General features: G+C 27.1%; 1 protein-coding gene across 7 annotated transcripts in view; it reads left to right on the forward strand.

Moving 5' to 3' along the window:
• HnRNP-K (Heterogeneous nuclear ribonucleoprotein K) overlaps positions 1-18847 on the forward strand; it is a 157240-nt gene that overhangs the window by 68352 nt on the left and 70041 nt on the right. For all 7 annotated transcript variants that reach the window (XM_085659479.1, XM_085659480.1, XM_085659483.1 and 4 more), the window contains one exon: positions 18185-18300. In XM_085659479.1, coding sequence (XP_085515605.1) covers positions 18190-18300 — 111 coding nt within the window. In that variant the 5' untranslated portion in view covers positions 18185-18189. The remainder of the gene's footprint in view (positions 1-18184; positions 18301-18847) is intronic.

Here is an 18847-nt window from a genome sequence, read left to right on the forward strand (position 1 = left end):
TCAATATTACATCTTTCTTTGGAGGAACAACTCTTTTCTCTTACATTCCTTGAGAAAGAAATGAAAAAAAATTCTCTTAAACTTTTGATCCAAATATTTTATTTTATACGACGAAATGATTAATTAATTAATTTATTTAAATATATATATATTATACATATTATTGTATATAATTTATATAAATTAAATATATATATATATATATATATATATATATATATATATAATATAAGATTAGATGGTACTTTAATAAATTACACGCACGAATTTGATTATTTAAGAACTAATAATTTAAATCTAATATAATTAAATTTAATTATATTAGAATAGGATTAGATAGAATAAGACGAGTATAAAACAATATATAAAGATTGTGTTAGTAACAAAGCCTTACACAATAAATTAGTACATAAATACATAATCTATTTATTTATTTGTTAATTAGTTAGTTGGTTAGTTAGAACATTGATAAGATACAAAGTCAACATATTAATATCATTCCTTTATAGCTTTGAAATAATACGTTTCGTTTACTTAACGCTTTGGAGACGATCTCTACTTCAATTCAAATGTTTTCTCTCTCTTTCCTCTCTCTTTTTCAATAGGACAATGCTATAATCTTTATAACAACATTGATCAAAATAATAATCAAATTTAGGAAGAAAAAAAATAAAATTGTGATTGTTTTATGGCAACATAAGGCTGATGTTGAGGATCACTGTATTCTAAACGAGAAAAACGATACTACATTTCTCTATACTCACAGTCATATCAATTCTATCTTAACGTCCATCATTCTATTTTCAGTGATAATAAGAAGAAATCAAACGTACACCAGTTTACATAAGATAAAAAGAGAGAGATAGAGAGTGCGTATTAAAATCTTTGGTGTGTTTCTAATACTGACGTCAAAAGCAAGCATCGAATTTCTAAGCCAACTCGCTCTAATCTCGGTCGTAGCAGTCAATAATCTCTTCCGTCTCCCCTCTCTCTTTCTCTCCTCTCTCTCTCTCTCTCTCTCTCTCTCTCTCTCTCTCTCTCTCTCCCTCTCTCTCTCCCTCTCTCTCTCCCTCACTCCCCTCCCCATTTTATCTATCTATCTTTATCTATCTCTATCTATCTATCTATTTATCTATCTCTATCTATCTATCTATCTATCTATCTATCTATCTATCTATCTATCTATCTATCTATCTATCTATCTATCTATCTATCTATCTATCTATCTATCTATCTATCTATCTATCTATCTATCTATCTATCTATCTATCTGAATGCACCTGGCCATTATTCTTTGCCAACTCGAACATCCCGCCAAAATATTACCAGTAATTCCACTATTTTTGTTGGTCATTACAAAGATGCGCGAAGATAGATGAATATCGGACATTGACACACATGGAAATGTTTGCTTAGACAGACGAATTTATTTCGTCTTCGACGTCTCATGCGTCTTATTCTTACAAATATATTCTGTTTAGAGATTATTTTAAGTATTTCAAGGAAGAATCATTTTCGAGGAAATGTATTAAATTGTATAAATATATGTGTTCAAAATATTTAGATCATATGTTTAGAATTTTTTAAATACTTTATTAACTATAGATCATCTAAATTTTATTATATTATTATTATATAAAATATTTGGATAATATAAAATATATAAATATATGAAATTTCGAATTAGTTGGTAATAAAAAATTGTTGATGTTACCACTGTAAATTTTAATATTAATATATTATCTATTATTTAATTATATACCGTTTATAAATCATTATCATCTCAATAATATGGGGCTAAGAATTTTTAGGTTATTTTAAAAATTAATTATTTCTTTTTAAGACTTTTTAAGTTTTTAGTTAGATTAGTTGCTTTATAATCTTAAAAAATATGCATCTCGAGAAAGAGTAATCGATTATTTAAAATTACTTATGAACTTTTGACTTACCCGGTATTATAATTTATACATTATTGTGTATAATTTAATATTTTTTTAATCAATTATTTCAAAGAACATGGAAATGTGTCGTAATAGTACAATATATGACGGATAGTTATTTTGTTTCAGATAAGAAAAGAAAAAAATATATTATTGGTAATGGCAGTATATTATTTGGTAATATGTTAAACAAAAACAGCAATTAGACTGATATTTTATCGTCGCCTTTTCGTGACAGTCTCTTTCTCCATTTTATTTCTGATTTCTCTTTCTTTTTTTTCTTTTTCGTGTCTTGAAACTTACGGCCTTTTAATGATAGAAGATACTTCGTATTTCAACATAGTGTTAATCCATGAGAAGACGTTTTGGATTTTATCATCTTGAATTCTCATTTGTCGATAGAGTTGAGGTTATTTTTCATCCGTTTTGCTTTTTTTCAATCAATTTAAAAGTCACTCTCTCTCTTTCTCTTTCTTTCTCTCTCTCTCTCTCTCTCTCTCTCTCTTTTTCCCTCTCTCTCTCTCTTTTTCCCTCTCTCTCTCTCTCTCTCTTTTTCCCTCTCTCTCTCTCTTTCCCTCCCTCTCTTCCTCTTGTTGTCGATCTTTTCTTACTTATGACGCATGGAGTATAGTATTTCGTGAGATAATTGATATTCAAAATGGCGAAATACATAGCTAGATTTAATCAAATTTGATATATAGTGTTACCAATTTAAAAAATTATATAATGTTTGTATATAATTTCGTAAAAACGGCTGACAGATATTCCTTTACAATTTTCTCTCTCTCTCTCTCTCTCTCTCTCTCTCTCTCTCCCTCTCTCTCTCTCTCTCTCTCTCTCTCTCTCTCTCTCTCTCTCTCTCTCTCTCTCTCTCTCTCTCTCTCTCTCTCTCTCTCTCTCTCTCTCTCTCTCTCTCTCTCTCTCTCTCTTTCTTTTTCTTTCTTTCTTTCTTTCTCTTTTTCTTTATCTTTATCTTTATCTATCTGTATTTTTTTCACAAATGTAACCATTTACTTCCATGGCGATCGGCAAACATTTGATTCGGTTTTTCCTCTTTCTACTTCTTTTCTTTCTTCTTCTCGGATGATTTCTCGATATATACATATATGTCGAGAGATCATATATACATACGTATATAAATATAAGTCATATATAAATAAAGATATATGTGCGTAAATATATCTTTCCGGAAATAATTCCCCGAAAGTGAGAAGTTCACATTCGAGTCATCAATACACACACTCACTAGCGGTATATAAGTACGTATATACATACAAATCATATATACATACATACATACATATATATATATATATATATATATTTGTATAATATGTATGTGTATATATGTATATATATATGTGTAATATGCGTACATAACATAATTCTCAGAGAGCAATAAACAAAGCTATTATGACGCCCTGCAATTTCAGTCAACAAAGATATAGATATTTATATATATACGATTATATATATACGATTATACTGAGTGAGTCGAAAAGTTTCTAGGTGACTTAATAAATAAAGAAAAATATTAATTATTTCATTTCTCTTAAGACATTTTTTAGATTAATTTTTTTTTCGAATCGTAAAATAAAATTACAAGCGTAATTACAAGCTTAAAAAGTCACAAAAAAGAATTAAATGATTCTTTTACAATTTCCTAAGAATTTTTCTCAAAGCCCTGTATTTATATGTAATATATGTATGTGATATACATGAGTCGTATACTATATATTCTTGTATGTATACTATGTATGTATGTATGTATGTATGTATGTATGTATGTATGTATGTATGTATGTATGTATGTATGTATGTATGTATGTATGTATGTATGTATGTATGTATGTATGTATGTATGTATGTATGTATGTATGTATGTATGTATGTATGTATGTATGTATGTATGTATGTATGTATGTATGTATGTATGTATGTATGTATGTATGTATGTATGTATGTATGTATGTATGTATGTATGTATGTATGTATGTATGTATGTATGTATGTATGTATGTATGTATGTATGTATGTATGTATGTATGTATGTATGTATGTATGTATGTATGTATGTATGTATGTATGTATGTATGTATGTATGTATGTATGTATGTATGTATGTATGTATGTATGTATGTATGTATGTATTATGTATATATGTATGTATATATATATGTATATATGTATATATGTATATATGTATGTATGTATATATATTATGTATATATGTATTATGTATATATGTATATATATAAAAGGGAACGTGAGATGATTATTTCATAAATATCATACGGATGATATAACTCGCGTGGGAAAAGGGTGAGAGTGAAGGCCATTATAGCGATAAAAGTGTGGTCACTCCGTCTGCTATAGCTTTTTCTTCCCCTATTTTTATTTTTTTTCGTCGACTTTTTTTTCGTCCTTTTTGTTCTCCTTTTTTTATTTTTTTCGAGCTTTCAAGGAGATTAGAAACGCTTGTAACGATAGGATGCCTCGATACCGTAGTCCGCAAAATCGATAGCTGAGTTTACGTTGTCGGTTTGGAATAATCGACAAGTTCTTTCTCCTTCGAATTATATTTTCAGATTATTTTGATATTATTTCTTTTTTAATTTCTTTTTATCTATATATATACATATATGTATAGATTTTATTAGAATTTTTAGAGAAAAAAAAGAGAAAGTTAACCTAAGATCTTTTATTTGTTTAAATATAAAATATAAAAATCTAATTAGATTTTTGTTTTTTTATTTGTACGAATTATTTTTTTGTTTAGAGAAAATAATTAAATCGACAATCTTGTATTATTCTTTTAAATTAAAATTAAAATAAAATAAGAAAATCACTTGACTTTTAATAAAAAATATAAAATATAATATTAATTTTAATGTAGTGAATATAAAATAAATATAAAATATTAATTTAATAAAAATTGAAAAAACTATATATATATATAGATATATATATATATATAAACTATATATATATATGTATATATAAATCTAATTAGAGAAAAAAAGAATTGAAGAGATATTGAATCGAATGAAATAAAATAAAAAATGATAAAAAAATAAATAGAATGTGTAATTTAATCAAAAATCTCTCTCTCTCTCTCTCTCTCTCTCTCTCTCTCTCTCTAAAATATAAGAATTTGATAATAATAGAGAAACATTTATATATATATATAATAAAATTAAATAAAATTAATAAATCTTCTTGGAAAAGAAAATTATCGTGTTGTATAGAATGAAACAAAATAAAAATGTTTAAGAAAAAAGAGATAGAAAATAAATAAATAAACAAATAAATAAATAAATAAGTAAATAAACAAAAAAATTATCGGATTTACAAATAAATTCCTGTATCATGGTGTTTTCCCTGAGCCCAGTTGGCTAATTTTCTATTTTCGTTATTTCTATTACGATCGATAGATCCCAAGGAAGAAAACGTTAGAAACGCAAGATTCGCGTTTTCCGCGTTCTCAATATATTGCATTCCATTTTGAACCATTGCGGAGCCATATACAATTGGTACGCGGTTTGTGATAGGCGTTATAAAACTTGATGTGATCGAATTTAGATGTTGGCTTCGTTCTAATGCACGCGATATCTAACGATCTATGCATTTGACCTATTATTCGAATTTGAATAAGTTGTTTCACTTGAAATTATTTATATCAAGAAATAAAAAACTAACATTCGATAATCTGTTTATACATTTATTTTTTGATCAGTTAGTATTAAAATTATGTACGTTAGAAAAAAATATAATAAAAGTGATGTTAACGAATTAGAAATTACATCTTTATTTTTTCTGACATACACACACACATTTCTGGATTATTTCCGGTTTAATGCAACATATTTCGTATTATATATTATTTATTTAATTATATTTTTTTCTAATTCTTTTTTACTTTTTAATTCTTGTACTTTCGTTTTTTTTTCTTTTTTTTTTTTCTTTTTTTTTCTTTTTTTTTTTTTAACGTTTATCTTAACTCATTCATATATATCTATATCTGTGGTATAAAAAAGAAATCTTTACGAGCTCGTTCATTCAAGAAATTCCTTCTTTTTTTCCTATGAGGAAGAAGAGTAAAAAGAGACAAAAGAGTTGTTGATTATCTTGAAATGAAGTTAAATAAGTTAAGTATCGCAAGCGAATATTTTTTTCTGCCCTCAAAAGGAATAAATGTATTTAAAAAAAAATGGTCTGTTCGATGAATAATTATTTATTATTAATTAAACGCTCATGTAAATCGGTGGACTTATCTCATTAGGTTAACAAAAACACTTGTCAATCTTATTTTAATGAGTTCGATACTGAGATATGTAATAAAATTTTTCTAAAAAAAAAAAAAAAAAAAAAAAAAAAAAAATCTCTTTACACACACACACACACACAATATGTTAAATTTATTCAGTAGAAGTAAACATTGATTTTTGTTTCTATGTATTTATCTATTTATTTATATATTCATATAAATAATACAGTGTGTGTGTGAGTGTAAGTACTCCTATGGCTATAAAGATTAAAGCAGTGATTAGTAATTCGACATAGTCCAATTATACCTATTGATTTATCAAATACCAATAAAGCAAACAAATTTTTCACAGATTATAAATAATTCATTTTTAAAGCATTAAATAAATATGAAAATAAAAATCATCAGCTTGAAACAACTGTCCATAATTATTGTAAGCGAAATTAATTGCTAATAATTAGTTCAAATGAAGGAAGAAAATTATTTTTCTTATTTTATCTCTTTTTCTACACACACATATTATATATATATATATATATATATATATATATATATATATATATATATTGGCTTTTAAAATATTTAAATTAATTTTAAAAATTAAAAAAATTATTATCAACACGAATTTATTATTACAACGAGATGAATTATTCAAACAAGGCCAAAAAATATTTGTTTATTCTCTTTTTTTTTCTCTCTCTCTCTCTCGTATTCTTTTGTTTTTAAGCAAGAGAGAGAGAGAGAGAGAGAGAGAGAGAGAGAGAGAACATTTATTTTGGAAATGTTAAATCTATAGAAGAGGTTCGTCTTAAATCGGAGCTGGTCGTCATGTTATTCTGTCCCTAATTGTCCAGTCTTTTCCTACCTCCCCCTTCTTTTTCCCTGGCACACCGGAATGGCTCCGTAGTGGCGCGTGCGGACTAGTTACGGCGGACTGGTTAACCGATGCACTCCTATCCGCGTTGGACTCGACGGCGCCTCACGCTACTCCCAATGCAGACTTTACGGCGCCCTTTTACCAACCCTCAGACATCCGCTTCTTTTCACCCTCCACTACAGTATACCTATCCTTATTCCAGACCAACTCTATATACAAATTTTTCTTCCCTTTCGTGAAACTCTTTGTCTCGGGGAAAGAGATTCCACCTCTCCCTACCTCCTTCTCAACCCCATTCCACCCCACTTCCATCTATCTACTTAGAGAAATTTTTTCTTCTTTCTCGGTTTTCTTTTCCCTCTGATTTTTCGATCTAACGATTTTTTCTTTTACCTTCCTTACGAATCTGGTTTTATATAATTTCTATCTATTTCGTCAATATTTTTATGAAGTATATTGTGAAATAAATCGGTATATATATATGAATATTTTAATCCCTATAAATAATTAAGTGATAGTATTACGCCACTTGTATTATGGAATAATATTTTATATAAAAATCGATCATTTATTTAAAATATTGATTCAATAAATGGCAGCCATTTTATTTCAGTCGTGATACACTGCATTTTGTGTGCTTATGTTTATAACATTATTATAGAGTAATATAGTTCGTTAATTTGATGAATTATTTAATTTATTAATTATTGCAATAATTGGTGATTATACAGAGATGATTCATCAGTTACTGTTAAAACTTATCAACCATCATATAACTTTTTTTAATCGTACTAACTCTTTAAACCGTATATAATTTTCTTTCATATAAATATACGAATATATCATAGATCATATTACATATCAAATCATACATCACAGACTATACTATATACCATATCATACACCATAGACTATGTATTACATATCGTATAATATGATCGAAACTATATAGAAACTATACTATGTACTATAGAAACTACTATGGCATATAATATACCATCAAATACATATATAATTTTTTTATCGATTTTTAATTTTAATCGATTAATCAATTATTTTTTATTTTTGTATGTTTCAATTTCTTTTTTCCTTGTTACTTTTTTGTTTAGATTTCTTTAAAAGTTAATTTTTCTCAATTCGATTTCCTTGTTTCATTATTGATTAGTTCATTTCTTTGTTACCTATATCGAACATACCATACATATACATTATTAAAATTAAATAATAAAGAACATAAATATTGCTTCTCGTAAGAATTAGTAATATTTCCGAGTATATAGTACATTGTTGTTATATATAAAAGCGTGACAAGAAAAGAGCCAAACGTTTCTAGTTGAATTAGGCGATAAAACATTAACATCGCGTGTCATTATCTACCGACTGATCGTATTGATTCTGTCGTCTCTCCTCTCTCCTCTCTCTCTCTCTCTCTCTCTCTCTCTCTCTCTCTCTCTCTCTCTCTCTCTCTCTCTCTCTCTCTCTTTCTCTCTCTCTCTCTCTTTGTGTGTGTGATCGCGTGCTCTTTTTCCGTGGCTCGTTCCAAGCCAGGAAAGATCTAGATACACTTTGTGGCTTTTTATTTTTGTCACGAGGACGAAGCTACAGATATAAACGTATATATATATATATATATATAGATATATATATATATATATGTGTGTATATATATATATATATATATATATATATATATATAGAGAGAGAGAGAGAGAGAGAGAGAGTCATGTTAATGTTATATTTTCAATGACGTATATATTCTCTATCTCTCTAAGCTCGCCAATTCTCTTTTTTTACACGCGAAATATGAAAAAAAAAAAATAAGATGAAAAAAAAAAGGAAAAATATATGTATGCAAAAAATAAATAAGTGAGCGGTAGTCATTCGTAAAAATGATTTCGAGCGATCTCATCGTTCAGATAATTCGAATAATTTAATCCAATACACATATGTATATAATTATCATCGGTCGTAACATTTATATATGCATGCTTACGAACAATAAATTTACTGTATGCTTTCCATGTCGTGCGAGTCCGATAATGGCGGCTGTTATATTAAGGTATAATATGGCGACTCTCTTGCGAAGTACAAATATGGCCTATGGATTCCTCGAATAATCGAAGAACATATTCTTTTTCTTCTTCGTTTTTTTTTTACTATATCGTTAAAGTTTTATTTCATTTTGTGAACGAAAATAGTGTTATTAACTTAATAATCGACAAATTTATTACTAAAAGTTCTTTTTTTATGTTTTTTAAAGTATGCGTTATGATTAGTATTATGTAATTATATTAATACTAAAGTAATTATAATCAGTATAATGTATTACAGAGAAATGAAATTATGCTAGTACTCAAACGCACACTGTACTAATATTATATTATATCTGTTATATCATATTTACATAGTACATTTCATAGCACAATTAAACTTTATTCATTTTATCTACCTGTCGTATAATTATATATAATAATTAATATAATGTGATATGATTATATTAGTATAAGCAATACTATTAACTTTCATATTATTTAATATTTTGGTTTAATCAAATACAAACAAATATTATAATTATAGAGAATTAAATTAAATTTCAATTAATGCTATTCTCTCTCTCTCCCTCTCTCTCTCTCTCTCTCTCTCTCTCTCTATATATATATATATATATATATATATATATATATATATATATTTATATATATATAATATGACTTTTTATGTGAAGTTGTATTTCAGTAAAAATTTGTATTTCGAAAATGGCTTTAAGTCTACATTTGAACGTTAAAATTTCACTTATTCCTATTGTATAAAAACGTAAAAACAATCTTAATATATAATTAAAAAGATATAAATGGACTTATTATACCATCTGTACAGCATGATTATTTTAAATTTCTTCTGAACTTTAAATGGGGCACATACTTATAAATATAATTTAACTGTGTGTATAATTATTTTGAAAGAGTATAAACATCATTAAAGATAAAAGTTTACAACATGCAAAATGATTATTCGTTTTATTTATTTATTTTGAAGCTATTATATTTCTTTTCGAAGGACTTACGCTTTCTGAAAAATTAAAATAAGTTTTATTATTAATTTTTAAAGTAAACCTTGAAGTCCATTTATATTCAACAAAAAATTCCCTATTTTTTAAATGAAGATTTTTTAAAAGAAGATTAGTAAATTAAATTCATTAGTAAATTAAATTGATTCAAATGCAAACTTTTAAATATGCTGATTTAAAAACAAATAAATGAACTTATGCCACTTTTAAAATTAATGGGCTTCTCTCTCTCTCTCTACACACACACACACACACACACACATATGCATATTTGTAAAATAATTCTGCAGAAAATCAATTTATAGATTGAAATATCTACACACTATCTATAACAAAATTTTTTTATACAGAAAAAAATTGAATAAAATAAAACAAATGTCTAAATAAATAAATAATATATATATATATATATTATATATATATATATATATTATATATATATAAGTTATAAAAAGACTTCCATCACCTATAAATGTACACAATGTATATATTACACTTGATAAATGTGAACAAATTGTGCAGTATTGCAACATAGCGATGTATGTCGTGAATAAATTTTTGATATATTCTAAAATAAAATTTTTATCTTTTATTAATCAAAACAAACTAACATATGTAATGTTTCTTTTCTATCATGAAACAAAAAAGAAAAAATGGTACTGGCAGTTTTATAAGCTGAGCTTGTAATTTTACGATCTGATAAAAAAGAAAAAAACAAATAAATTAGCCTAAAAATGTTTTAAAATAGAGTAATTGATTTTTTTATCACTAAATCACTTTGTAACTTTTGGCTCACCCTATATTTCGCGTGGCTTGACGTTGATTATTCCATTTCGCTGGTATGTTCTTGCATGCGCGTGTGCGTGTATCTCTCTCTCTCTCTTTCTCTCTCTCTCTCTCTCTCTCTCTCTTTCTCTTTCTCTCTCTCTCTCTCTCTCTCTCTTTCTCTTTCTCTTTCTCTCTCTCTCTCTCTCTCTCTCTCTCTCTCTCTCTCTCTCTCTCTCTCTCTCTCTCTTTCTCTCTCTCTCTCTCTCTCTCTCTTTCCCATCATCGCCACCATCGTCGTCGTCATCGTCGTCGTCATCGTCGTCGTCGTCGTCGTCGTCTACATCGACGCGTTGAAATAAAGTGCGTTTCGTTGTTCTCTCAGTGTCGTGTGAAAAAGCATATTCTCGTTGCATCTGCCAGTCAGCGAAAAATAGAGAGATTCAGCGGCGACAACCGCAAGCGTTCGATCTAATAAAAAGGCACTACGAATTGACAAATATTTCATTTTTTTGTGAAAATTAAATCTCAAAATTTATCCAAGAATGAAAAAAAAATGAAATAAAAGAAATAAAATAAAATCGTAGAAGAAGACAGAGATGTTGAATTATTCGGTTTAGTTATTTCAAGCGCAAGAGATCAGATTTGAGTTTTCAACAATTTTTTAATCGCAAAATTGAATTTGACAAGTGCTGGAGTAGTTACATATATACTGCAGTTGTTGGTCCAATACTTTTGATTTATGTTAGTTCAATAACTAACTATTCGAATAGTTAGCAACATCTTTCTTATGTTCTTGTATGAAAGCCATTTTTAAAAGAGAGAGAGGAGTAGGAAAGAGATTCAACAATTTTTAAATCGCAGTATTGCATTTGACAATTGCTGAAGTATATATATATATATATATATATATATATATATATATATATATATTACTGTAATTGATTCAATACGTAAGTTCAATATATATCTACTCGTAGACAGATGATTGGCGATGATATCCTTTGTATATTCTTATATAAAATCTATTCTTAAAAGAGAGGGTGAGAGAAGGGAGAATTTAATGAGTTTTCAGTTCCAAAGTTTGATTTGACAAACGTTGGATCGGTGGACAAACAGTGGTCGGTTCTATGCGTTTGATTTTTATATTCAATAATTACTTAAGCGAATAGTTAATGATGCGATATGCTTTTTATATTTTTTACACGGAAACTATTTTTAAAAGACCGAAAAGATTCAACAATTTTTCATTCGCAGAATTTGATTTGAAAAGCGCAGAATTATTACAATGATCGATTTTATGTGTTTAATGTTTATGTTCAATAATTACTTTTTCAGGTAATTAACTATTCAATATCCTTTTTATATATTTTTGTATGAAAGTCCTGTTTAAAAGATACGAGAAAATTTAACAATTTTTCAACCGCCAAATTAATTTGACTAGTGCTGGAGTACTGCAATAGTTGGTTTAATGGGTTTGATTTTCGTATTCAAAAATTATTTGCTCGGATAGTTAACAATGCGATGTTCTGTTTTACATTTTTTGTACGGAAGTCATTTTTAAGAGTGCCGAGAAAATTCAACAATTTTTAAATTGCCATATTAATATAACAAGTATTGGAGTACTTGTCAAATGTAATAGTTGGTTTTTTTTTTTTTTTAAGTTTGATTCCTGTATTTAGTAATCAATTACATGGATACATTCCATGGTTACATTCAGTAATCAGTTAGCGGTGCGATATCATTTTTATATTTTTTATAAGGAAGGCATTTAAAATAAATTGAGGAGATTCAACAATTTTTTATTCGCAGAGATTAATTTGAAAAGCACTGGATTATTATAGTGATTGGTTCTATGTGTTTGATTATTGTGTTCAATAATTACTTGCTCGGATAGTTACCGGTGCGATATCCTTTTTGACGAAATTTGTGCGATATTTTTTTTGACGAAAGCCATTTTGAAAAGAGAGATGAGGTCCAACAATTTTTCAGTTGCAGAGTTTGATTTGATCGTTGAATTATTACAGTGATTGATTCTATGTTTTTGATACTTGTGTTCAATAATTTTTTGCTCGGATAGTCAGTGATTCCTTATTCTTTTTATATTTTTTGTATGGCAGCCATTTTTAAGAGGTTGGGAATTATTTTCAAGAGAGAGAGAAGATTCAATACTGTAGTACTGTTAGGATTATTTCTACACGTTTAGTTTATTTAATTTCAATAATCATTATTTAAACAAATATTAATGCATGTAATAATTATAAACAACGTCCATTTTATATTTTTATATAGAAATTATTCTTAACGAAGAATGGTACTTAATCACTTGTATTTAGATGTTTTTGAAAAATTTCAAAGTACGAATTAACATAAAAAAGAAAAAAAAAAAAGAAATGGCATAAGAGACCATTACAGTGCTCATGTGGGTCTTGAGTTAATCTTTATCAACTGTTTTGTAACTATACTTCAACGTGACATAAAACAAAGTGATTGCTTACATTTAATTACTTATGAAATTTATTCTTTGGAGATTTATTCTTATTGCGTTATTTTATGTATATTAAAAGATAAAAAAACGACAATAACAAGAACGAAAATAACGACGACAACGACGACGAAAGTGTCCTACGGTATATGTTTACTTATCACTTTAACTAGGTATTTATTCATCGACTCGTACGATCTCCTAGCAGTTTTTATCGAGACGTCTTCAAAGTCACATCGGCATGTTCGTATCTTTTTACACGTTGACTTGAAATGGATGACATATATATTATTTACAAAATGAATTAATTTACTGTGTATTAATAGTAGATATTAATTGAGTGTATTATCAACAGACATTGATAACTATTAATTAAAAAACTGATTACCGTTTCGATGTTTTAATCGAAGATATATTCCAGGTACAAAAGTTTTTTAATTGAATTTTTAAGACTAATTTTCTATAATAATTTCTTCCTTCTTTCTTTTTCTTTTCTTTTCTTTTTCAACAGATTTACTTTACCATTATACTATCATACTATTATCATAAATTTGTGTGTTTTGATAAAATAATGTAATATTTATTATCGTTAAATATTATATTAATGTGTCAGTATATATACACAATATGTACAATATATTACGTATATATCTATAAAATTTTATTATATATATGTATTTAACAATATATATATATATTATTTTATTATTTTTATTATCATATTATGTACATAACAATTATTTTTATTATGTTATATATTATTATATTTTATTATATTATATAAATAATAATTTGAGAATTAAATATTTAAACTTATCGATATTATTATAGAACGGGATTTTATTATCTTAAAAAATGTTTGATAAAAATACTGGAAATTCTTGCATATAATAACCTCATATCTAACGCATTATCATACTAACTGTTTCAGTATTCGAAAGATAAGAACATAATTCAATTGTTATATTTCCGACGAGAAGAGAGCTATCAACTTATATATATATACTCCTAACATATAAATTTAGGGCATAAGCATGTTAATAGTTTTATATAGAAAATAAAAAACTGCATCAACTGCAGCCAAAAATGTAGGTTTCTATTAAAAAAATGGTGCAGTTGCATTTTTCTGATATGTCGATGGACAAAAATGCATAAAATTATTTCCATATTACGTACCCTCTGGTACCATTTAACTTTGACCTATAACAGTTTTTTTTCTATTTTTAACCGTTTAAAAGATATAGTTCCAATTATGTTGGATACTACGTATATATGGAATATATAATATATATATATGTATGTATATAGTACGTACTTACACACGTACAACTGTTCTCTCAGTCATTATATACATACATACATACATACATATATATGCGCACGTTTATCTATATGAATGGTATACATATATAGCCCATTCTCATAACTCGGAGATATATATATCCCATCTCATTAGGAAAGCAACGAGCTAGGATATTCATATAAAATCCTATTTTCAATGAAATTCCTAAAATTCCTTGTCACGTAATTTAGAAACTACAACGACTTCTATACTCGTGATTGTACGTCGACGATTGTCGTTTAAAACGAACTCATAGAGATAAAAAAATGAGACGAAAAGATCAATACATAACACACACACACACGTGCGCGCGTGTATGCATATATATATGTATATATACTATATATGTGCGTATATATATATATACATATACATATATACACATATTATGTATGATGTGCCGCGCGCACGTGTATGTGTGTGTGTGTGTGTGTGTGTGTGTGTGTGTGTGTGTGTGTGTGTGTATTGACATGATATAGAAGACCTTTTCGAGCTGTTAAAAAAAGATTTAAAAGAGAAAAAGACAGATAAAAATATATTATACATATTCTCATAATATTTATATCATACAAGACGATTCTACCTGTTAAAATTATCTCGCAAAAAAAATGAAAAGATATACGAAGAGATCAATACATATTCTGCGGTAATAATAGAAGACGTTTAGCCTGTTAAAAATGATCTGCGGCTGAAAAAAAGAAAATAGACAGAAAGAGTGGTAGTTATACACAAAAGATAACTAATACTACCTCAAGAACATTTTTATTATAACATTTAAAAATATATATATAACTTAAGTTATAACAACCACAAGTAGATTATAACATCAACAACGTTAGCGTTATTATATTATTATATTATAATTATATTTAATTTTTTTTTATAATTGCATAATAATAATATTAATATTAATAATAATATTCTATACTATACATACGTAACGTGAGACAAAAGTTCCTAAATGGACTAAAAGTTTCTAAGTGATTTATTAAAAATCAATTACTCTTTTTTGAAGACTTTTTAAAATTGTAGTTAAATTCGTAGTTTCACAATCTGCAGAAAAAAAGAGAAAGAGAAAAATTTGCTTAAAAAGTTTCGAAATTAGAGAATTTATGAAATGGATTTTTTAAAATTACCTTAAAAACTTGTGACCCATCCTGTATAATATATCTGTTTGACGGGACGTTAAAATGATTTCGAAAAAAGAAAAAAGAAATGATAAAAACCACAGAGGATGCTGTTAAAGAAATCAAAAAAGTAAAATCCAAAGAAAACAACATTACTCCTATCTGTTATAAATTCTTGAGTAATTCTTGTTATTTGACGCAACGACGTTAGCCTATGAATGCCGAGATATGCTGAAAGGGTACACCACGCGTTTTATTTTTCTACCATCGAGTTTTCACGACCGCGCTTTCGCATATTACATATTATAATGCGTTCGCGCATACCATGCAAGCTTCAATCTTATGTATTCTTACATGATGTATAATATGTTATACAGGATGTGTTTTAAAAATATATTTATTTATACTTATCGGATATATACTTTTGATGTTGTCCACATTTGGACAACTTTTCTATGATAAACCAATACTATAAAGTTACGAGCTCGGGAATTGGGAATTACGTGTATTCGTCCTGTAAGATATGAAAATTAGGAATAGTTATTCTGATCCGTCCTGTATACCTATAGACAAGTTTCGTATACCGACATTTCGACGACGATTCGACGACGACAATGTCGACGTCGATCAACGTGTTTCGTGATTTCAATGCTAAACGCGTATTATCGCGTTATATTCGCATGGATGATCGCTGCTGGTATTCGGCCGTTGCGTACGTGTACTCCTTTCAACACCCTTCTCCTGCCCCCTAACCAACCACCCCTTTCTAACAAGCAATGCCTTTTCTTTCACTCGAAACGATTACGATGAGTTAGTGCGTGAGTGAGTGAGTGAGTGCATGCGTACGCGCGCGTGCGTGTGTGTGTATGTGTTTGTGTGTGAAGAGAGAGAGAGAATGTGTTGCATTAGAGGAGTGGGGGAAGTACGATGACGGGCATGGCATTCCATAGCATTGTAAGCATATCTATTAGTTTCTAAACAACGATCGGGATGGATTTGATTGATCGAATATCGATAGTTTTTATTAGATTTAGATCAGTAGTCTATTTGGCATTGAAACTAATGTGATTTCGAGAATTCTAAAAATTTATCTTCAAATTAATGATATTTATACATGATAATATTTGTATTTTTATAATGTGTAGATTTGCATATTATAATAGTTTTTATAGGATAAACTCGATTGATCAAATATCAATAATTTTTATTAAATTTAGTTTAGCTTTGAAATTCAAATTACTGTGAATTCAAAAAATTTCTCTTGTATTTAATAATTTTATATAATATTATTTTTATATAATATTATTTTTATATAATATTATTTATATATTATACATCTATAATATATATGACATATTATAATACTTATCAATATTGATACATATATATATATATATATATATATATATATATTGTATATGTATAATATATTATATAGTATATCAAATTATGATATTATATTTTTTTCTAGTCAATTATAATCATCTAATCAACATCTAATCTTTTCAAACATTATAATAATAATAAAACGAAATAAAAACAAAGATAATAAAATAAATAAAACTTTTGAATTAAATAAAATCGAAAACAAATGTTTTCATAGTAATTACATTTTTATTAAAGCTAATAATATAATATTTCTTTTTCTTTTTTTTATTCAATGAATATTTAAACATTTACTGAAGGTTTACTAATAATGTTTTGTTAAATGAGTTTGAGTGAAATATTTATACAGCCATCGAAAGATTTTTAAATTAGGTATAATTGATGTATCATTCTCATCATGCTTTTAGGACATCAGTGTAACGGTACAATCTATTACCAGGACACGTGCCTTCCATAATTAGTGACGGGCAATTTTATAATTCACTAGATTGCTCCCGGTGTATTCGTATGGGTCATACCGAGTCAAGTTTAACGAGCATGAAGAATAAATTTAGAGTGTTCGAATACTCGAAAATTTTTTTGTCTTATACGAATTAACCTTTTTATATGAGTACTAGTAAATTTTTTATGGTAGTTATTTAAAGATATTTGTTGTTGTTGTTGTTGTTGTTGTTGTTGTTGTTGTTATTATTATTATTATTATTATTATTATTATTTTCGGAAAAATATCGATTCAAACGAGCATGAAAAATAAATTTAGAGAGATAAACGAATACTGAAAAATTTTCGTAATCTCAGTCTCTTAAATTTCAAATTTTATTTTTTACTCTGCCTTTTTCGAATTGACTTTTGTATGTAATTAGTAAGAGTATTTATTTCGGTTATTTTAATACAATTGTTTTTTTTTTCTTTTTTTTTTTTATTGTAGGAATAATGAAGAGGGAAGCTGATGCGGGCGCCATGACAGGTTCAGGAGGGCCAACCAGTCCTCACAAACGTTATCGACAGGGTGACGATGAACTTCGTCTTCTCATTCCCAGTAAGGTAAGAAAACTACAAACTAAACATATATTATTTATTTAAAATAAAAAATAATTCGTTCGTGTATTAGAAATAAAACTAAGATTATACGTAATAAAATGGATTAATAATTGAAATGAAGATGAGAACGATTTAATGAGATAAAAAGTTACATTCATTCGATCGATAAGGTAGATCGTAATTGCCATCGAAACGAAAGGAATCGCGAACCAATGTATGTATGTATGTATGTACGTATGTGTATGTATGTATGTATGTATGTAATGTACGTATATATATATATATATATATATATATATATATATATATATATGTATATAGCAAAAAAAGAAAAAGAAAACGAATTTGTATGTTTTGAATTTTATTTTTAACAATTGACGTATCGTCCATTTTTATTATTATTGAACTGACTTTGCAAAGGAAAATATTTATTAGAGAACAAAACTGATAAACGATCGACGTAAGAGAGGTTAGAGGTTAGGAGGAAAATAAAAAAAAAAAAGAAGTAACGATTAGAAACTAGTAAAGATATAGATAAATACTTTGAAAT

The sequence above is a fragment of the Vespa mandarinia genome, chromosome 9, assembly GCF_050613455.1.
Source record: "Vespa mandarinia isolate Hongniang chromosome 9, ASM5061345v1, whole genome shotgun sequence".
Classification (NCBI taxonomy): domain Eukaryota; kingdom Metazoa; phylum Arthropoda; class Insecta; order Hymenoptera; family Vespidae; genus Vespa; species Vespa mandarinia.